This window comes from Alexandromys fortis, unplaced genomic scaffold, assembly GCF_014885135.2.
Source record: "Alexandromys fortis isolate MF-2015 unplaced genomic scaffold, M_Fortis_MF-2015_v1.1 scaffold_29, whole genome shotgun sequence".
Classification (NCBI taxonomy): Eukaryota; Metazoa; Chordata; class Mammalia; order Rodentia; family Cricetidae; genus Alexandromys; species Alexandromys fortis.
In genome coordinates this window covers 13,693,909-13,716,884 of record NW_026067891.1, presented here as the reverse complement: position 1 = coordinate 13,716,884, position 22,976 = coordinate 13,693,909, and the positions used below count along the sequence as shown (strand labels likewise).

Below are 22,976 nucleotides of genomic sequence, written 5' to 3'. Positions count from 1 at the left end.
GCACTTGCTATCTTGTCACAGAGAGGAGCTAACTGTAACTAGCCATCCCTACCTATCCTAGTCAGGGTGTGCTGCTGGACCAAGAGACGGCTAACTTTTCGAGAGACTTCTTTAGCACATAGGTTCGGAGACTTGCCGGCCCTGCACAGGCTCTGGCTCCTGCCTGGTGGCGCACATGCAGAACAAGGCTTACACCATGATACAGGAAACACAGAGGCAGAGGTGGCACAGTACATCCCTCACAGAAAAACCCACGGTGACGTAAGGGCCTCGTGCTGGTCCTGCCTCTTAGAAGTCCACTCCCTCCTTCAGCACTTCCAGCCAGGTGACAGAACCACCAGTCACGAGTCTTGAGTAACACTAAAGACTCACTCCTTCCAGAAACGCACTTCCGTCCATTGGGAGGGCCCACAATCGGCCTGTAAGCAGCCTATCAAGCTACAGAGTCCAGCCAAACACTGCCATCTTTCATAGAAAGTTCTAGACAGATGATAAAGACCAAGAACATACCAACAGGCTGGAGATGTGGACAGAGCCCAAGCCACTGTGTGCCTTGCTTGTCATCGAGAGCCACTCACCATGCTGGCCATGGCTGGCGACGGCCCTGAGATCAGAGCCCTCTGGGGCAGAGCTGGCGGCTGAGCCCCCACTTCATTTGCCAGGATGGCTGTTGGGGAGCCACTGGAGACGAACCTTATGAACATCATCTAACACAGCAGTTGCCAAGATGGGGTCTGAGCACCTCAGAGGACAAATAAGACAAACTGTGGACAAGGCATACGTCTAAATCAAAACTATTTTTGAAAGCCTCGTTCTTTTAGAAGATCCCTCCTGGATGTGTTTTATAAATAGTCTATTAGAATACATTTGTCATTTCTAAGCTTAGAAAACAGCCTTCTACTGAAATTTTATGCTCGGAATTTTTGCTAGCTAGGACATGTGACAGAGAGAGTCTGAGGGCTCGATGCGATGACACACCTTTAATCCCAGCACCCAGGAGACAGAGGATCTCCACGAGTTTGAGGCCAGCCTTGCTAAATCACAAGTTCAGGGCAGCTTGGGCTACATAATGAGACCCTGTCATAGAGGAGGGAGGAGGGCAGTGGCGGGGGAGGGGGTGAGGAGCTGATCTCACAGTAAGGACTTTGGAGAGTCCCTGTCCATGCCTACCCACGTCAGCCCAGAACAGGTGCTTATCTCCAGAAGTGTAAATAGTAGTGACTGCATGATGGCTTTATTTATTTATTTATTTGGTTTTTCGAGACAGGGTTTCTCTGTGGTTTTGGAGCCTGTCCTGGAACTAGCTCTTGTAGACCAGGCTGGTCTCGAACTCACAGAGATCCGCCTGCCTCTGCCTCCCAAGTGCTGGGATTAAAGGCGTGCGCCTCCACCGCCCGGCTGCATGATGGCTTTGTATGCGCGTATCATGTTTGGAGGGTGTATGTGAATGGCTGTGATAACACTTCAAGTGTTATCATGTACGTACGTATGTATGTATGTATGTATGTACGTATATATGTATGTACATACGTATGTATGTACGTACGTATGTATGTATGTATATATGTATGTATAGGTGGCAGCATATCTTATTGGCCTTGTGAGAACCCACCCATTTCTAGCTAGTTCCATGGACTGTAGGAACAGAATGAGGTCCTTATGATCGCAAGGCTTTACCGAATGAGCTGTCTGTTTAGCCCCTGCATGATGGTGTTTGTTCAGTGAGTTGAGAGGCATAGCCCCAGAAATGTAAAAATGTGTCTGGTCAAATTGTCCTGCACAGCACAGCTTCCTGCAGCCCGATGCAGGACTGACACGGAACAGTGTTCTGGGGTTCCTGGCTTCACATGAGTGTTTCATACTCTACCCAGTGTGGTTCACTGTCCCCCGAATTCACTTGACCTCTTGGGGAAAAACAAAACATCAGAACCCAAGAATATCACCCATGCACAAATACGATGCACACGGAAGGAGAACTCCCTTTCTTTTTGTTTTTGTTTTTTGTTTGTTTGTTTTTGTTTTTTTGAGACAGGGTTTCTCTGTAGTTTGGAGCCTGTCCTGGAACTAGCTCTTGTAGACCAAGCTGGCCTCAAACTCACAGAGATCCGCCTGCCTCTGCCTCCCGAGTGCTGAGATTAAAAGCGTGTGCCAGGCCGGGCGGTGGTGGCGCACGCCTTTAATCCCAGCACTCGGGAGGCAGAGGCAGGAGGATCTCTGTGAGTTCGAGACCAGCCTGGTCTACAAGAGCTAGTTCCAGGACAGGCTCCAAAGCTGCAGAGAAACCCTGTCTCAAAAAAAAAACCAAACCAAAAAAAAAAACAAATAAAAGCGTGTGCCACCACTGCCCGGTTGGAACTGCCTTTCATGTGGTTCCTGGGGCTGCTGGGGCCATGGCAATAATCCCAGCTGTGTCATAGGTGCAGGGCAGGTGACGATACTGACGGGAGTCAGAACAGGGTCATTAAGTCACCCAGAACATGAGGAGGCCCTCGTATGCCTACATGAGTGCTCCTAAGGGGTTCAGTGTGACCCACATTGCCTCTCACTTCCTGCTGCCTTTGCTGCCCACCATGGTCTGATGCAATAGCAGTGAGCACAGGCACCATCTTAGCCACAGAAAGCAGCAGCTGAGGAGATCGCTCTTGAGGCTCCATGGCCCTGAACAAGGCAGAGCTGATCAGCACAAACTGCTGGGCCCAATGGTGACTCTCTGTTGCTGTCTTCCCTCTTGGTGAGATTTATTTATTTTTATTGTATTGCATGAGTGTTTTACCTACATGTATGTATGTATGTGTGTATGTACACCATGTGCATGCCCGGTGCTCGTGGAGGTCAGAAGAGGGCACCAGATACCCTGGAACTAGATACGGATGGTTTTGAGCTTCATGTAGGCTCTGGGAATTGAACCCCAGTCTTCTGCGAGATCTCTTACCTACTGAGCCAGCTGTCCAGTCTGTCTTCCCTCTCACTGGATCTGTTTCCATCCATCTAGTCACCCAGCCAATACGTATTCAGCGCTGCTCTGGGAGCTGAGACTCCAGGAGAGTGAAGCCTTTTCAGTGGTGGAGGGAACGAGTTCCTGTGACAGACACACGGTGTCTGAGGGTGACTGCTGGTGATGGGGTACCTCACCAGTGTAAATGGGGTGGCCTGGGAGGTCCTTGATGATAGCACGGCAATGTAGAAGACCTCCAAGAGGTCAGGAACAGGCCAGCGTTTCCCAGCCTTGTACTGTGGACATAAGGGAATGGGTGTCCTATGTGGTGTGGACGGTTCTCCTGCCCGCTGTAGATTGTTGAACATTATCTCTGATTTCAACAGCACCCCCAGCCCCGCCACATACACACACATGCACACAGTGAGGATAGCCCGCAGAGCTATCCTGGGGAAATTGGCATGCTCCATCATGAAAATGAGGTTCTCGGGGGCAGTGGCTGCAGCTTCTGCAGGGAGCCAGTGTTGGCCCTGGAATATTAGCCCGCATGAGCACCAGTACCCATCTCTTACTGGACAAGTCAGCTCCCCTTCCCCTCCCTGCTTCTTTCCTTCCTCTGTTTGTTCTCTCCTTTCCTGCCTCCTCTCTTCCTGTTTCCGGGCAGTGTCACTGTGTAGCCCAGGCTAGCCTCAAACTCTTTATCCTCATGCCTTACTTTCTCAAGTGTTGGCTTTAGAGGCATGCCCCACATGCCTGGCACTAGGCTAACTTCTGAGGAGTAAACACCCAAAGGCAAGATTGCTGAGTCTCAGGCTAGGTGTGCATTTGGCATTAGTTCTCCAAAGCAAGTACACCTCTTCCGCAGAGGTGGAGGAAAGGCGGGAGCAGGACCAGAGAGCAGCTGCAAGGCTGTGGGGTCCCACGGGAGACCTAGAGAGGAGCTGGGCTTGGAGTGCAGCTGGGTTTGAGTGGTGTGTGGCTTTCTTCCTGGGGCCCTGGAACAGATGCCAGAATGTGCTGCTTAAAGTGACAATGGTTCAGCCACCAACGCTCAAGGACCTAAAGATGCAGAGTCAACGCAGGAGACCTGATCACTGAGGCTTCAGGGAGGAACCCTCCCTTGCTCTTCCAGCTTTCAGTGTTAAAGTTCTTGGTGTCCCTTGACAATAGCTGTGCGACTCTTACCTTCGCGTGCCTTCCTTGTGTACCCTCTTCTCCTAAGAACTCCAGGCACCGCATTCAGGATCCCTAAACTTCATCTCCACTCTATCTGCAGGTACATTGGAAAGTCTGGCGGACCTGCGGTTTAGAGCAACACTGAAGGACCCGCTCTCAGAGTGGGAGAGGCGGGGCAAAGGGAGTGGCTGAGGTTCTGCTGTGCTGGGAAAAGAGGCAGGGAGACTCCACATGACTGGAGCTTTACTGACTGAGGAACCTTGTCATGGCAGGGGAGGCTGCAGGCGGGGAGCATGGCTGTGAGCTCTGTCTGAGCAGAACCAGCTTGAGAGAGTTGCTCAGACCTCCATGGGGAGCATCTGTGCTGGTGCGCAGTGTGCAGACCTAGGTGGACACTGTCCAGGGAGAATACACCCAGACTGGTCCATGTCATCACAGGGCTTCACAACACTCAGGGAAAGAGCAGGCCGCATTCCCAGGCCCAGCCTTTGTGCTGCAGGGATAAATCTCAGCCAATTGGGCAGTCGCCTGTTTGTCTCACCTACCTGCTGCTGAGCAAGACAGAGATGCCTGTAGGACCCAGAGGATGAAGACAGTGTTGTAAAAACCAGCACCAGGAAATGTTAGCTCTGTGTCCATCTTGGTTTTGCTTTCTAGAAGGGCTGAGCATCCTCCACAGGAACTTCCTGAAGAGCACCCAGCAGTGCTGAAGAACCCAGGGTGGCAACCTTGACCTGCCAGAAGCTCCTCCTCTCAGGGTAAAGATTCCAGGCCTACCCCAGGATTTACAGTCATATGAATGGGGACCTTGACACCAACGAGGTTGAAACGGCTTTGCTCTTGGGAAGCATAGCTTAGAGAGGCAGAGGCTCTGATGGCATCGCCATGGGCGGCTGTGTAGAGAAAGAAGGATGACTGTGTCTTTTTAATTTTTTAACTAAGTGAAAAGAAGCAAAGCGGGGAGCTGATGTGAGGGGTTGGGGGTCCCTGTGCCATCCTTAACCTCTAGAAGAGAAATGGCAGCCATGGAGCTGCATAAGTGGGTAAACCTCAAAGTCAAGTTCATGCTATGGGCTTCAGAGAGACTGCTGGGAGAGACTTCAGAGCATTAAGGAGGATGTCTTCAATGGCCTGTCCTCAAGGCTCAGGGAACAGGAGGCAGAGAGACAGTAAGAGCTGGGAGGTGATGGAGGACTTTAAGGAAACGAGTCTTCCAGACTCCACAGGGTTGACAAGCATGAGCTCACAGACTGTGGCAGCATGCACGGGGCTGCATGGGTCCAAGCCAGATCAGGCCCCAGTACTGAGAGGGGGATGTGGACACGGGCTCCCAGCCCTAACCAAGAAGCTATCTACAACTGATGTCTGCTGGAAAAGGAAAAGCCATTTATTCCAATGGAGTCTCACTGGGTCTATCAGCCACATCCCGGGGCAGGTCCACACCCAGTGGATAGATAACCAACACAGAATAACTCACTGGTGTTTCTGAAGACTTTCTGTCTCCGTTTGCTTTGTTTGGCCATTTGTGTGTGTGTCGATTGGTCTTTCATTTATTTGATTTTTGTTTTTGTGAGGTTATTTGGGTGTTTTCTGTTTGTTTTAGGGGGTGAAAGAACATAAGGATAGGTGGGTAATGGGGTGGGAGGATCTCGGAGTGATTGAGGGAGGGGAAAATGATCAAAATATATGAAAAATATTGTTTTTCAATAAAAAGTTTAAAATAGGAGGCTGCTGTGGAGGGAATGGTGGTAGCTTGGAGGGCCAAAGAAGGTTCGTCTTCAAAAATGACCTTGAAGTTAGACCTGACAGGTGGATGAGTGGGGCACAGAAAGCAGGATGAACCGGCGCATGCTGAGGGCCTGGGTTAGATAAAGACAGGGCATGCGTGGGGCCAAGAACAGGAGGCTGGAGGCGAAGGGAGTGAGGTGAGAAAGACACAGGCGAACTGGAACAGCCTTGAAATAGCGCAGAAGGGATTGGCAGACACGGGGACGGGCACAGTGCTCCACAGAGCACCTGGCGGAGGTCTGCCCTGGATTCCTAAGGTCTACAAATCTGCAGCATGGGATATTTAGGTTCCTGCTCCTCTGCTGATAATGCCCCAGCCCAGGAGAGGGTGTGGGGAAGCCCAGGTCTAGACTTCAGGAGCAGTTGCTCTAAGGGGCACACGACTGGCTGTAACGAGTCTTCTATGGGTGGTGATGTTATTCAGGGCCTGTTGGTTCCAAAGTGGGTCCTCCAAAATGGCAGTACTGGTAACAATGCCCTAAACAGAAGGGATGTTAGTGGATACACAGAAGCCTAACTCCGGTATTCCTCAGAAGTCTCCAGGGCAATTACCTCAGGCAGGGCATCTGGTCCCTGCCTGTGTAACATCCAAGGTTCCCATCCTGCAAGCTAGCATAAAGTCCACTGAATTTCCCACCATTTGCTTCTCTCTGCTCCCCTTCAACACACACACACACACCAACACACACTGAGAGACCGCCTTGGCAGTTTGATCCCCAATAAACCTTTCTACCCACCGAGGGGTCTAGTTTGGTAGCTCTGCGGCACCTTAGGCTACAGGACTCACTGAGGAGCTGAAAGGGAAGAGTGTCCTGAAGACCAGGAACAGGGAACTGAAGCCACAGGGCTGACAGAGGGGAGGCCAGCAGGAGTCTGGACCAGTAGCCACCACACGCACACTTTCTCCCGGGACCATGGTGGCTCATGGACATCAGTTGCTGGTGCTTTTACCTATGGGTCGTAGGGTGGTGTGGGTTTCCCTGGCAAAGGCAGTCCAGCTAGAGAAGGTCAGGTTGTGTCTGGCTGATACCCCAGGGTGACCCTGGCTGCTCCTGGATTTACACATCCAAAAGCACCTATCAGCCGGACTTGCTTGCTGCCTGCTGTTACCATCCTTGGTGGTCCCTGGTTCACAGCAAACACAGGGCCGGAATTAGAGGAACTACGTACCTTTCCCTGACACTTCCTGACTACGTGCCCAGGAACCGGGCATGAGCTTGTGGAATTGTTTTTCTGAGTGGAATTCTTACTCTACATTCTACTTTACCAAGATAAGTATAATATTACAAGTGACTCCCATATTTAATTCAGACAAAACGGCTGTTAGTTGAACCACGTCTTGATGTCTGAAGGGTCACCTGAAGTGATACGTGAACCTGCTAAACTCTAGAACCTAATGGCTTTCTTGTGATGTATTCATTGAATTCCTAATTGTCAGTAAAGAATCTAGACAAAGAAACCACAGAGAAGAAAGTCTTAAAAAATGCCATTTTAATCCCCTCACTGAAAAGGCTTCTCTCAACCAGATTGTAACAAAATCCACAGCTTATTCCAAAAGAAAAATTTAATACAAGAGATTTTAGAAAATTAAACATATTTGTTTAAAAATTCTATTGTGTAAACCTTAACATAAGAGGGGAGTTGGAGTTGGGGTACCACATGCTCAGGCTTCTGGGCTCCAGACAGGGCTGCAGCAGCCACAGAACCTCTCTGGGGTAGATGGGGATGGGAAACCAGACCCTCGCTCCCCTAGAGGTCCCAGCTCTTGGGTGTTCTTCCCAGGTGCTCAGCAACCCTATGGGCTCCTGCGCAACCCACTGTCATGTGTCCTGTGTCCCGATTCTTCCTGGGGCTTCCCAATCCATCCTACTGATGACAAAAACCTCCACATGGTCAAGTGGTCTCCCCTGACAGGGAGTGGAGTTGGGTGGGTTGCGGATGTCGGCTGAAACACACAGTGAGCAGTGTCTACAAGATGGGAGATGGTCCTGGTGAGAAGTGAATCCGAGCCTTGACCCAGCGTCCACTGCAGTCTGCTCCTGTGCATTCCACTCTCCCTGCCCACTGCCTGCACTTTACTTCAGAACCATAATGGAGACCACGTCAGAGCAACAGAGAGCCAAACATTTGGCACAGAAACATTAGATAAAATATACAGTGTTACAGTTGTGCAAAGTTAGCGCAGAACCAACGGAAACAGCAAACAATTAACACTAGCTTTAATGAAATAATGCACAATATTTTGAAGAATGTTCATTACAATAGACCTTGTTCATGAGGAGGCACCTGCCTTCTGGCCACAGCGCCCCCAACCAGGTGGCAGCTCTGCAGTGGGTGGCATTGTCCCTAGTGGGAGTGTTGAACATCAGGACTTATTGCCATGGGCACGAGGCTGCTCCTCCTTGCATGCCTCCCAGCCAGTGTAGCTGCGCAGAAACAAGGCAGCATGGCTGGACTGCTCCTGGGTCATCCTGGTGACTGAAGATCTAAGCTTCTCAGTCCTCAGCAGGGCACAGTTGGGTGGGTGTATGCAAGTGAAGGGGTGCCAAAGGGATGGAGTCTGGTGGTAGACCTGCGAGACCAGGGTCCAGCCTCTCCTTAGGGGCCAGTTATATTAACACAACAGCTGTGTCTTACACAGATGGAGCTGGTGTAGATGGCACAGGAGCCGAGGCCTGGAACACTGTGACTTGGGCCTCAGGACACATGAACTGTTCCAAGAACGAAGTTTTAGCAGCTACAAGGATGCCAAGGCCACAGCTAGGCTCAGGGTTGGGAAACAGTCTCCTGAAGAGGTGGCATTGTGTCAGACCCACTGGGTAGCCATGGTCTTACATTCCTCTCTAGACTTTGGGCCTCAGATCTAGGAGCATTGTGGGAACAGCCTTCCATCACCTGAACCCCCTGGTCTGCACTGCTCTGCCCAAGTTCCAGGGGGTTACATGCTCACACTGTGAGGTAATAAGACAGGCACCCTGGAGCCAAGAATGATTTCCAGGTTTCTGTGGGATCAGTCTGAGCAGGTCTGGAGTGTGGTTCAGTGGAGAGCTTTTGTCCAGCACTTGCAAGGCCCCAGTGTCAATCCCCAACAAGGGGAAAAGGGGTGGGTAAGAAGCGGATATCAAGCAACCAAAGTCCCACATGGTCCCTGGAACCATTCTCATAGTCACATTATTGCAGAGTTGGGCAAATTTCCCATAATTAATCCTCAAAAGCCAAGGCATCTACTCTTTCTCTCTCTTGCTTTCTTTTCTTTTCTTTTCTTTCTTTCTTTCTTTCTTTCTTTCTTTCTTTCTTTCTTTCTTCCTTCCTTCCTTCCTTCCTTCCTTCCTTCCTTCCTTTCTTTTTCCCTCCCTCCTTCCCTCCCTCTGCTTTAACTGCAGGTGCTGAATGTGAAAGACAGTTCTGTATGCCATCTGTGTCTGCACTGAGAGAACAGACTCTTAGTGACGTGTTGGGGCCAGGTCTGCTGCTCGAACTATAGGCTGTGGAGATGTGGGAGGTATCAGGATCCTCTCTTTACAGAACATGACAGAATACCAAGTGTCCATCTGAGTCTCCAAGCTCAGGTGGGCTTAGGGCTAACTAGAGTCTCACAGAGTCTTTTTTTGGCCGCTGGGTCCATCTGCCCGCCCTACATTCTGGGTGTGGTGTTTGTGTGGAGTCTGGTCTCTTAGGCAGACAAGAGAAGAACCACGTTCTTTTTAGGGCTGAGAATCTCTTGGGTCCTCCACTCCCAGCAAGCTGAAGATGGTTTCCCTGCTTCCCACAACTCCTACTCCCAGTCATGAGGGAGGAAAGGTATGTTCTGCCTCTTTTGGGCACAGCCCACCTGGCCCAAGGTGCCCTTCAGAATTGGAGCTGTTTAGGTCTATCTGTCTCCCTGTACTCTGAAGTTCCCTCTTGCCTCTAGGGGACTTTCACTAAGCTTTCCTTGGGCTAGAAAGCCCCTACTTCCTCAGACCCCTTGCCAAGGTCTAGCTTTGAGCTGAAGCCCTTCTAGGACCACATTCGGGCTGCTTTCTGCTGTCGCCCCCCCCCCCCAGGCAGATGCCACTGGGAACTCCTTGGCAGGAAGGGACGCACATATTGCTTGGTACATGGTTCCTTTTGTAAGCTTTTTTTCCAAGCTGTCCCAAGACACCAAGGAGGTTTTGCGCTAGGGAGACAGTGGGTCCTGAGAAGCAGACAGACCCGGAGCTTGGGGGCAGAGGAAGGCAGAGTTGCCAAGCAGCTGGTTCTTATTCTACTCCATGCCTGAGAGCCTTGGCCTCTAGGACGGTGCCCTGAGATGAGAGCAATAGAAGAACGTCACCTTGGGGGACACAGTATTCTGCTCCCACTGAGACACATTAGGGGACAGAGTGTGCTAAACAACCTCAGAGGACAATCATTCTCCGCTCTGTTCTGGCAGTGGGTCTGAGACACTGTCGTGCTTGCTGGCTTTCCACAGTAATGCCCAGAGCCAAATCTCCGGGGACCTGAGGTCACAACCACCAATCTAGGGCCAGGGATGTCCTCCTCAGGGTCTCCAGGCTGCCCATGGCTGGACTGGATGGTGAAACCCCTCAGGTCCACCTAGCTGCCCTTGCAGGAGCAGCCTTAGGTGTCTTGCATGGACAGTGCTTCCTGGAGCCAGCACAAGGAGAGAAGAAGTTCTTCAAAGACCAAAGTCACCACCAATGCCTCTGTTAGGCAACTAGAGGACTATTCCTGGAGAGATCCCATCCATACCAGCCATGGGGCAGTGCTGTTGGTGTCTAATCACCGTGGCGGACAGAGGAACAGGGAGGAGGAGTCCCATCCACAGGCTGCAGCAGGCAGTTGCATCAAGAGGAAATCCAAGAGCGTAACAGTCATTCTAGTTCCCAGGCGGGAACACGTCATAAGTGGCATCTGAAGGATCCTTCTGCCCATGTGCCATGCATCTCAACCAGGGGTCCTGGCACCCACCGACCTGCTGGCAGAACTGGAGGAGGTGACAACCATCCTTGGCACCCTGGGGGGTATAGTAACAGTATCCCCATCTTTTGCTCTAAGGACAGGGAGCCAGCAGCTAAAACTGCCCAGTTTAATTGGGTGGCAGCAAGAAGAGCATGTTCTCTGTGGGAACATGGTCATCCTGCCAAGGTGTCCAGGGCCAGCTGCCATGGCTAGGTTGAGCACAAAGTGACTGGGGTCTGGGTTCCACTGAGGTCAGAGGTCACCACTCTGAGGCTCCACATTGCGCATCTCCCTGGGGTGGCCTCGGGACAGCTTAGGGAAGCGGGAAGCTACTTTGGGCCTGCTGTTCTTGTTCAGTGGTTCTCCAGGCGGGGCGATATCCCTGCAAGACAGGAGGAGACTCAGTTGAAGTAAAAGTTGAAATGCAAATGACACAGGCAGGGACAGGAGGGACATGTGAGACCAGCAGAGGTCACACAGAGACAGGAGATGTCTGTCTGGCCAGCTCCAACTGGTCAGTGTAGCTTGAAGAAATAAAATATCCATGTTGCTGTGTAAGCTGCCCCCTAACACAGACTGTGTCTGAGCTAGCTATAGGGCAGCATGAGGAACCTGGTTTGAGGCTGGAGGTCAGCTCAGCAGCCATGCTTCCTTACATCTCCCAGGGAAGCCCCATCCAGAGCCAAAGAGAAAATGCTGCCCAAATCTGAGCACCCAAGGTTGTGCAGCCAGATGTGCAACAGGGACCTCTGCTGGTATTCATCCAAGAGGAGAGTCAAGGCACGTGCCGGTGTTTGATGACCAAGGAATGGCTCACAGCCCTATGGGGATGCTGCTGTGTGGCACGAATAAGCCCAGAGCCCAGGCCGCAGGTGTGAGCACAAGTGTGGTACTCAGCGGACCCTGAGCCCTTAGACTCTCGGCCACAGCTCAGGACGCCCCTGAGCCCCCCTTGAAAAGAAGAACATAGTGGGGCACAGCCTCAAAGCCTTTGCATGTGTTTTTCCTTTCCAGTCCTATAGGGTCTCATGCTAATCATCAACCTTCTGCATCCCAGGACAGCCCACAGCCTGCGTCCCTGACCTGGACAAATGGTGGCTACTACTTAAAGCAGAGTGGGGGCGGATGACCTACTGTGTACAGAAAAGCATGGGGGAAACCCCTTGCAGTCTCAAGCCTGCTCTGAGTGGATCGTGGGCTCTGTCTTCTTCAGCTGCACTTCCACAAGCAGAGCAAGAGCGAGCCTTTTTCTGTAGATGAGGAGGAGGAGGCAGAGGCCACTGACACTGTGCACAAGGCAGGGCATGTCGAGATGAGGGGGGCAGGCCAAGACGAAGGTGGTGGCAGCTCCAGCTCTTCCTGGCAGAGGGATCTTGTGTGTCCTGGGCATTCATGTAGCCTCCTTACTTTCCACTGGCACTTCCTGTGGTTTCTCAAGTGCACCCCAAGGTTGACTTCTCATGACAGTACTGGCTGGGTCTGCAGCCTCAGTCTGCACAACCTCTCAGCCTCCTTCAGACCACGTGTGCCAACAAGCCTGGAGGACTTCTTGTTTAGCATGCTAGCATACAGCAGACATAGCTCTCCTGGGGGATGGCTGTCCCCAGTCACCTCCTATTGGTCGTATGCACATGGTGTTGGCTATGGTGAGCAGCTGTTAACAGACTGAGTGATCCGCAGAGCAACAATCACATCAACCAGGCCCTGTCTCCAGATTCCTCTCTAGAGAGGCTGGCAGGCCTCGTATATACTGCGTATATGGGTGGTGCCTGGCAGCAGGTCTCCACCTGCCAGCTTGGAAAGGGGTATGAGAGGAGGACCCTAAAGTCCACATGCTATTCTACTGCCAGTGAGGGAAGAGGGCCTCATCTTAGAGGAAAGGCTAAGCTATCTCACTCAGACCCCAGTGCTGTCCCAGAGAGCACAGTCTTGAAATGACTCCCGGGAGCAGGGAAGACTGCACTCAAGAGCAGGGGTACTAAGCAATGGTCATCGTGACACAGGCCACCGTGGACTTCCAACACGATTGTGTTCTCTCATGATTGCAGTAGGTGTCTCCAGACATCATTAGAGCTGCACTTCCTTCCTGGGGTCGGTGAGGACAGTCGGCTATGAGGTGTCCAAGATGACTCTGAGGCCTTGCTTCTGTGGGAACATACTGAGCCCTGCCCTTCTGCCACACCTACTCCAGTGTCATCTGTGTGACATGACATATGTCATTATGCCGGATGGGAGCTACATGTCCCATGGAACTAGGCTTCCTGGAGGTCAATGGCAGACAGCCTGGTATTAGCCACCGCTGAGGCATAGACAGGTTTCTCGATTAGCTGGCTATGCGGGATATGAGCTTTGCACAATTTCTTTCATAATAATGATAGTCTTTATATATACAAGACAAGGATCGTTCTCTTCAGAAACAGCTCTGGGATAAGGAAGCACAGTATGGATATGTATAAGACTAGAGCAGAACCTTTGTCATACACAGGGTGTATGATGAGCAAGGGAATAGATGGGTTAATGCTGATGGACAAAGACTGTTATATTATACTCTGAACTTTATAGATAGGCTTGCTACACCCCAACCCCCATAGTGTCTGCTGCATAAGAAGCTACTAAAAAGTATATTTCAGCAGGTGCAGAGAGCTGATTAGGTATATTTGGTGACTAGATGAAGTAAAGGGTTAGGAAGAGGAAAGGCCATGATAGCGATAGCGAGACAGAAACTTTCTATTCATAAGGTAAAACCACTTGTCTGAGGTTTACGTTCTCAAGGACAAGATTTCCTTTTCTAAGGATGTTTTATGTCTAACACCTGTCCCTGGTAATGGGACTAAAAGAAGCTTTCATACTGTGCCAACTGTTGATACATGGCCTTCTGACTTGTTCTTTGTTTGATTACTATATAATGAAAACATAGATTTAGTAAAGTACAGCAGATTCCAAACACTCCCTTGTGTGTTGTGTCTGTCTGTCATTCGCTGAACTTGTGCCTTCCTGCATACCAAGACCCTGCTTCTCCCGCGGTCTGAATGACTCCCCTGAGCCGGTCTGTGGCACCCTTCATCTTGTGGAATCACTGGATGTTACCCTTCCCTAAGCCGCATGGGGAAGACCGGAGGCCCCAGAGCTCACAAACAGGCTCTGACAGGCTTTGTCCGAGACAAGGTCTCGCTGTGTAGTCCTGGCCATCAGGAACTCACTATGTAGATCAGACTGGCTCCAAACACACAGATCCACCTGCTGAGTCCGTGGTCACCATGCCCAGCAGCAGCTGATCTTTGAAGGCAGCTCTGCCCTCGTTCTGCACAGGTCTGTGCTGACCAACACGCAGGCAGCACAGCTACCACTCAGGCAATGTATGCACACCAGGACACATAACCCACCCTACCCTCTTCTAGGTCAAGGGCATAGAGATTAGCGTCACCTGTCTGATTTTACAACCTATTTACAACTCTGAGAAGGTGTCTCAAAGTCTTCAGCCACTGTGGATTCCAGCAGAGCCACATCCTACAGTAGGATCCCATAAGCAGGAGAAATCATCTCATGGGAATCAGACTTCCTTAGGGCCACCTTTGTAGAACCAGAATCAAGTAGTGATCAACACACCACACCTTGCCTAGGACTGCTTCACAATGCAGGATTTCTCCTGTGCCCAAGCTTAAATACTTCACATCAGTATCCCAGCAACCGTCAATGCTTACAAATGGCAATTTTGGCTAAAATTGCTTCCTGCCTTTTAATCATTACTTTCTTTTCTTCCTTTGAAATGAGTGGCCAGGCCTCACATCTTCAAACTCCCAGAGCAGGGGCTCTGTTATAAACTGAGACAGAGCGGATCAGTCCCTCATCCAACCCACCAATGCATTCAGGGACGTAGCACAAGGACAGGGCATTTGCCTAATATTTGCAATGCCCATTTCCAGCATCCCTTCTGCAATGTAGAGCTTCTGGGGTCCCAGAGTTGCTAGCTAATGAAAATGGGGCCCAACACCCCACCAACATGAATTTCCCAGCTCAGCTCTGGCCCCCTTGGGGCTTGCAACTTCTCCGCCTGCTGAATTTATCACCAGTTTGGCCAAGACACCTCAGCCCAGGCATGAGAATTCCTTTCTCTGCGGAGTGATACAAGAGACCTGGAGAAGTCAGCTGTAGAGGAGGGAGTGCCGAGGGAAAGAGAGATCAGGGGTCCACACCATCTCAGCAGATCAAGCATGCTGTCACCTGGTTTTGCTTCTGTCTTCTCAGAGAAGGCCTGGCTTTAAAGCATGTGTCCCTGAACTGTCCCAGCGACAGACGTGATGGCTGCTATGGCTGAGTTCCTGTTGGCGTCCAGGCACAGCTGAGACTGCCTCTGCTTCAGCAGAAAACCATCTACACTCAATGCCCTGCAGCTTGCCCCATGCCCTAAGTGTGGCAGAAGAGACGCTGGACTCAGTCATATGCATGCAGCCACAGCTCTGTTGTCATGATGGGCAACATCTCAACTTCCTTGGGCCTTGAGATCTCCTTTAATGAAGACACTTAGCTTTCCTGGGTTTGGTGGCATGGCGCCCAGAGGTGTCTAGTCGGGACCATACACTAAAGAGGACATCAGTGCCTTTAAGGATGCAGTGTAAGGGCAGAGCACTTGCCTAAGAAACCAAACCAGAACCAGAGCAGTAGCCAAAATAAAAAAGTTAGCCAATGCCTAGCTCACATGGGTCACTCTGGGCTGCTCCTGTCTGGCAGGTATAGATGTCATCATCCACTCCCTAGCACCAGAGTGCCACCAGAGGGCAGGCCACACCAAGGCCCCACCCAGATGGCAGGCACACAGCCAGGCCACCTGTCTGCCCATGTAGCAGCTTCTATTCTCACTGGCAGGGAGGCAGAGGATGCTCTAGACGGGAAGATCCTATGAACATTATGTCTTCCCCCCAATACCTCCTGATGTCCCCAAGGGTAGCCACTAGTCCTTTCCTTCACGCCACTCTCTCCTCGATGACCTTACCTCGCTCATGTGCCAGGTACCACTTGTTTATACCTCATGCAGGCATCTGTCCTCAGGTTCTGCAAGAATGTCCAGAGGCTTCACAAAGCCCATCTCTTGCTCCTGAGTGTTTCCAAGACATTTATTTACTAACTCATAACCCTGTGCTTCTAATTCCACACACCAGCGACGTCACCATGTACACTCCCTCATCTCCATAGCTGCCTGGTTCCACCCCCCCCCATGCTCAAACTCCTCCCCAGTGTTCCTACCCCATCCCCTTCCCTAGACCACAGGTTTACTGGAACCTGCTGTCCTTGCATGGGCACCTCCCCTCACCATGCAGCCATTCTGCTGTCTCCAGAAGGTTGAATATTCTCGGCCTCAGGGCCTTGAATTGCTCCAGCACCACCAGCATCTGCTCAGACCCCGCACCTGGTGGAGAGCAGGAGTTACTCTGGGCTGTGTTCCTGGCTGGCCTGGGCTACTACACTGACAGGCCCCAGGTAAGCTGACTGAGCTTGGTCCTCCTCTGAGTGCTGGGACTAATTTGAACACTTTGATTTCCTAATTGCGTATGTGTGAAGTTTTCCTTTTTTTTAGCAGGGAAGGTAGCTGCTTAAACATCTCTAATTTTCTCATCATGTTTTGTTCATTTTTTTAGTCAAAACAACAGTTTGAATCACAGCAGTCCTGTGGATAATGGGAAATAAAGATTTCTCCTCTTGTTCATGGTAATTATTTATAATTATCAATAGATCAATCTAGTATTCCTATTCTCCTCACAGTATCCTTCGTGGGTTGAGCACAGGGTGGGAAGGTAACAGGGTTTTCATGATTGGAGCACCAATCTGTCACCCCACCACACAGTTATGTTAGTGTCTCCATGTCACAGGTACAAACAGAAGGCCGACAGTGCAGCTCAAAGACAGGCTGAGGACGTCGACCCAGCATGGCCTCATTGTTTCCCATCTATTTCATGCCCTGAGACTTAGGGGTTGGCCCCCCAAATCACAGTCCTGAGGGAGGTCTACATCAGCCCCTTCAATGTCAATCGGTAACTAGCCCAGATTGCTACCTGAGGGCTCCCTCCCTGCTCACCACAGTCCACAGGGGTGAGAGCCATGGGCCATCATTCAGAGGCTGCCCCTACATGGACATGCTTCCCCCTTTCCCAGCCAACACTCCCATGGCCTGACTGCATTTCATTCTTTAATGGCAGGGAGGGCTCCCCAGGACCAGGACCTGAGTCGTCCTGAGTCTTACAGCCATAAAGCACAGGCCTGCAGCTGCCTGCTGTGTGGACACAATCAAATCACTGCCCTACTTCCCTGCCCCTGTAGAGGGGAGAGGAAAAGAAATGAGCCACTGTTGACAGGTCAGGGGGACTGGTGACTGTGTTGAGACCATTCCTATGATACAACGTTTCCATATGTAAGTTGAATCAAGACCCCTATGTGAAACTCGGCCTCTTGGGTAAAAGAGGGGAAGCAAGTGACTAAAGGAGACAGAAGGTCCATGGCCTCCCTTGTCTTGTCCTTTCCAGCGAGCGGCCATCTCGCGACTCCCAGCTGAGTATTAGGAGGTGCCATCAGAAGCCCGGGCCTCCAAGCCACCATTAGCTTCCTGACCTCATGGGCTGAGAGCTCTGCGGTAGTAACAGCCGAAGCCCAAGCCTGTCCTTTACTGTGACTGACTTTACCACTCAGGCTGTGGGCACCTCTGTGAAGCTTCGAGACATCTTACCTTGCTGGGGACAACGACTCTGCCAGGGATGGCAATCCAGGCCGTATGGGCATTCTGCATATGCCAGGAGGTTCAGCAGGAGCAGAATACAGTTCAAGGGTATCCCAAGTCCTTCACACAACTTGTAAGAAATGATCCCTGGACCCTGAGCCCAGTACCCCCCTTCCTCCCACTACACCCCTGCTCAACCTGTGAGTTAGTGTGAGCTGACCCCCTCCACTACTTCGCCCTAGATGTGACCCAGCGAAAGCCCTCTGGGGCCCCACTGGAGACCAGCCGAGTACAGGGCTCCTAGACTGTCATCTGAAGCTGGAGCAGTGCTAGAACTGAGGCCTACAGCTGGTGTTTTCCACACAGCAGTAGCAGGGCAGGAGACGCCGGTCACCCTGCCCGGCCCCCGGAGAGGACAGCTGCCATCAGAGCGGTGGCACTGCGGAGAGAGCCAGCTCAGCCGTCACCACACCTCTGCCACCACAGCCATTCTGCCACTGTTTTTAACTAACCCTAAACTGGAAGGAGGGCACTGTGCCAAAAATAACCTAATCTTTTTCCCTTTCTCCAAACTGAATTTTCTGAGACTCCAATGTTTAAAAATAAAAGCCACAAAGTAGGGCAGGCAATTGTAGTAATATCTATGCTGCCAACTGTATCCTTTGGGGACTAACGTGAGACTTTGAACACCAAAGCAAAGCTGTGACTGCAGTCAGAACAGCGCTGCTGTGAAGCCACGCCCATGGGGGCATTTCTTTCAGTCCTCTCTAGCCTGTGAGGTCTTTGTGACTGAGAGCCAGGCCACCGGTTATGAGGATCCAGCATCTGGTCACAGGGCCATGTGGCCCAGTCTTGCACTTTCTGCGCTGATATGGCTGCAACACAACGTGGCAGGCAACCCACCACTGCAGCTTGGCTTTTCCACCATAAGGAAACCCGCCCTCTGTGCTGAGCCTCTCACTCAGGAGAAGGAAGACTTCCCCTCTGCTGCCATGGCTCTGGGCTCAGCCATGGGGACGCATCATGTGAACACCGCCACAGCCAAGGCCTTTCAGGTCAAAATAAAGGATGTGGCCATGGTATGGACACACACGGAGAGCTCTGTGGGCCTAGAGAACTGTGCAATGCTTGTTGTGCCCCTACCATCTCAGAATGCCACACACTCTGCCCTGTTACTAAGAGCCCACTTCTGCTAGTGACACCATTGCAGCTACTGTGCAGCTCCATCTCGGCATGCCAGCTGCCAGCATTGTCCTCAGAAGGGACAACAGAGGAATGGATCCTGCAAAGGGGCAAGTCTGAGATCACCAGGTCGGTGACGCAGCCTCAGGTCAAACAGAGCCTGCTGTCCTCCATCACCACAGATGCCACCACTGAGCCACTGAGAGGAAAAGGTCCCAGACAACATTTGTGCCAAGTGGCAGCATCACAACCGCTTCCTGCCGTGTCAGTAGATTCCTAAGCTGCCTTCCCAGATCAAGCGGGTGAGAAAACACCGTAGCCCCGTCACAGCAAATCCCCGAGTGTAAACAGGAGGAATCCAAACAGCTCTGCTCTTCCTCCGCAGGCAGATTGTGGACTTCAATGTTCTAGGGTCATCTAGCACACCCCGGCATATTAGACAAGGGACATGAAAGGGCTGTGGCTCCCAAGCAAGCCTGCTAGGAGCAGCAGTGCAGAGCAGATATTTGAGGTCATGCCCCATAAGGATGCCAGATCCTGAGTTCCGAGTTCCATCTTCTTCAGCCCCATTTTCCAGCCCTTTCTGAAACCTGTGCTTCAAGTGAGCTCCAAAGTGGGGGCTTGGGCAGAACTTGAAGGGGCTGCGTCAGACCTGTCTTGAACCCAGGGAGTTCCCACAGGAGACAGAAAGCAGACACATGTCCTCACCAGAAGACCCATAACAGAGACCCTGAACTTCACAACGGAGAGCTGGCAATGGAAGCATGAAATCCCTCTGACCTGGTCAGCTCCACTCCTGCCCCTAGCCGAACACTGGATGTGTGCAATCTTATTTTTAGTCTCATTCCTAGTTTTATTCTTTCTCACCTGGAGAAGGAATAACAACACAGACACCAAAGGGGACACATGGGTCTCGATGGCTCAATGGAAAGAAGGCTAACCTAGCTCAGGGAATCTGGCAGGACAAAGAACCCATTGTTTTCAACACCTGTCTCTCTCCTGACCATGGTCTGCAGACAGCTTTAGAAGACCAGCAAGTCTAACCCTCGGCCTGCTCAGAGTCTCTTAACATATGGTAACATGGCACCATGGCCAAAAGGTTCCATTTCTGTATACACTGCTCACTGTAGAATGAGGGCCTCCCATGTCTGCCAGCTGGGTAAGGCCCTGACCAACAGCAGTCTGGGCCTGATTCCTTGGAGCATCCCTGCTTCCTCCGTGTTGACCTTGAGAGCTGGCTTGGGATGCTCTTGCACTGATGGAGTGGCAGGGATGCCACCACAGCTGTGCCATGCCGCCTGCTCCATGGGGCCTCTGCCAACTTGGCAGCCTATGTCGAGGGACAACTTACTATTCCTGATGCTCTGAGATGAGGTGCTAATTTCACAGCTCATTCATACAAAGGAGAAACTTTGGAAATCCTCCCCTCCATCCCTGACAGCTTCTTCCCAGCCTCTCTTCTGCCTGGCTGGTGCTGCACTCCACCCACGTCCCTAGATCCCAACCTTGGTCATCACTACTTTTTGTTCCACCCTCTTTCTTTGGGTATCTCCACCACCTGAGTGACTTTCAAGTTAGCCACTCCTACTAGTGTACTGGAAATCTGTATCCCAATGATGCTCCAAGGAGGAGTCTCCGTGATTTTGATGCCTAAGTCAGACTTGAAATCCCCCCAAAAGAATCTATTCTTAGGGTACCTCAGACTTTTTCATTCACCATTATACGACCTACAGTGACCTGTGCAGTGAGCAGAACTGAGAGAGTAACAGGCGAGAGTATCTCCAGACACGGAGGACTCCAGCTAATCCCACCAGCACTGCTGCAATGCTGCTTATTTTTCTCACCCGGAGAAGGAATAACCACACAAACACCAGGAGGGTCTCAATGACTTCACGGAAAGAAGGGCATCTGGCAGGGCAAAGCACACACTGCTTTCAACAACTGTCTCACGCCTGATCATAGAGCCCACAGGTCTGCAGACAGCTTAACAAGACCCAACGAGTCTACTCCTCAGCCTGCTCAGAGCCTCTCAACATGCTACACCTACTTCCTAGTGAGGCTACGAGCACACCAGAAGCATGCTTCTAGAACACACTTCTTACAGCTCCTATCCTGTGGCACATCCTATGCAAATTAGCATAATTAGTCTTTATTTCACTTGCAAGCATGCCCGTTGTTTACAGCGCACCCAGCTTCTGCAAAGGCACGGGGAGGGAGGAAAAGGAGAGAAACACCAGTCTATCCTTGCAACACAGTAGCAGAGGAGGGCTGGGAGAAAGGCTTACAACCTTGGGCTTTGCTGTGCCTCTTGACTAAATCTAGATCCAGGACAGAGGCAGCCTCCTGCCCCAGGTCACACAGGAGCTACCTGGGCAGACAATGGAGACTGGGATGCTGTGGAAGGTCAGAGTTCAACAAAGCAAGGCACGACCCTCTCAATGCTATTAAAGTTACACTTATTTTTAAACCCTCTCCAGAGCTCGGCATTGACGAGGACTGTGGCACCGAGAAGGCTCCTGATCATCTGCCACAGCAGCTTAGGATAGCAGGTTCTGCGTTGTGCACATCAGTAACCCCTTCTGAGACAAAAAGCCTCAGTGTGGGCTCAAGTGGGCCCTGGCAGAGACAAGGCAGCCCACTGTGACCCTGGGCGAAACTTAATTGCTCTCTGGGACAGCATGGATTTCTCAATTCAGCAGAAACTCTATTTAACAACATCTGGAGTAAAAGTAATGGTGAGTGGGGGAGAAATGGGGACAACACCCCTGCTGAACTCTGTGCTGAGACCTACTTCACCCTGTCTCCCTCACCTATCCCACCAGGGGCATGGCAGCTCCCAAGGGGCGAATTCCTCTATAAAGAAATGTTTTAGTAACGTGTTAAATGACAGCCTAGAAAATCACTGAAACCTTGGGATGTGCTGCCCAGTTCCTTAGGGAACTCTTCAAGTCAGCCCTCCCTTCAGTAATGGCACCAACTTTTCCCCAGGGACCTTAGTAAACCTCCCCAGCAGGTTGCAGTCCTGGGACACTGGACCAACAGCTGGAAAGCCTGTGTGGGACCTACCTAGGCTGTCTGCATGTGGGGTCTGTTTGTGGGAACCCGAGCAGTGGGATCAGGACCTGTCCCTGGCACATGAGCTGGTTTATGGGAACCTATTCCCCATGCTGGGTGGCCTCGCCCAGCTTTGATGCAGGGGGAGGAGCTAGACCCTGCCTCAACTTGATAGCCATGCTTTGTTGACTCCCATGGGAGGCCTGCCCCTTTCTGAACAGAAAGAGAGGAAGGAGGGAAACTGTGGTTGGTATGTAAAATAAATCAAAAATCTAATCAAGAAAACAAGTGCTCGGAGAACACAGACAATGTGGGGCTCCTCAGAGTGGACAGTAGGGGTTGTTATCTTTCTGCTCTCTATCTGGTGTATGCAGGGGAAGTCTGGCATCCCCATGTGCCACACTGGTACAGAGTCCAAAATGGATAAAAAGTGCCCACTTTCCATTGTCCCACTTTATGCCTCAGAGGGGCTGCAGGCCAAAGTGGGGAGGGCACGTTCAACCTGCTCTCATTCAAGTCCACTCTCGGATCTGCTCAACTGCCATGAAGTTGGACATGTAACGGCACTGACAGCTGCAGAGTGTGTGTGGGAGCAGGCACTGTCCCAAGTAGACCAACACTGCAGAACCCTGAGGACGTAACGGCATATTCGGAGGGGGGGGGAATTCACCACTCAATTCCTCTCAGGGGTCTGGTCTGCCCTGCTCCCTGTCATATCTCCAGGGGGGGATAGGCTACTAAAATAGGAAGTAAACACAGATTGGCTCACAGAACAGACAGGCAGGCACACGGCATGAGCAAATGCATGTATCCCAAGTCTGTCACCTATGTGGACGGGCTCTAAGAAAAGCGGTCATGGTCCAGAGCCACACCCTCGAGTCTCTGCAGAACTAGGCAGGTCCTGTGAGTGTGTGATACAGTGAGAACATGACACCATGAGCATGTCTGAAACCAGCCAGAGAGTGATGTGTGTAGTGGGGAGACCGGGGTAGCATTAGGAGACAGAAGGATCTGAGGGGTACAGAGTCACTAGTGGCCAAAGTCGAGTGTTGTACGGCAGGGGGCAGGGCAAGAGCAATTCTATGTTCAAAAGAAGCCTGGAATCTCAATGTTTTAATCTGATAGCATTCAGTTGTTTTATAGTGGCAACCACGTCACTTCAGAAACAGAGGGATCAGGTATGCTCACAGG

General features: G+C 51.4%; 1 protein-coding gene across 2 annotated transcripts in view; it reads right to left on the bottom strand.

Annotated features, from left to right (window-relative positions):
• LOC126497976 (sorting nexin-29) overlaps positions 1 to 22,976 on the bottom strand; it is a 356,924-nt gene that overhangs the window by 7,599 nt on the left and 326,349 nt on the right. The window contains exon 15 of one of the 2 annotated variants that reach the window (XM_050136295.1): positions 9,187 to 11,225. The exons of the other annotated variant lie outside the window; for it this stretch is intronic. Within the exon in view, the coding sequence (XP_049992252.1) occupies positions 11,096 to 11,225 (130 nt within the window). The 3' untranslated portion in view covers positions 9,187 to 11,095. Of the gene's footprint in view, positions 1 to 9,186; positions 11,226 to 22,976 lie in introns of those variants that run through there. 2 annotated transcript variants of the gene reach the window in all.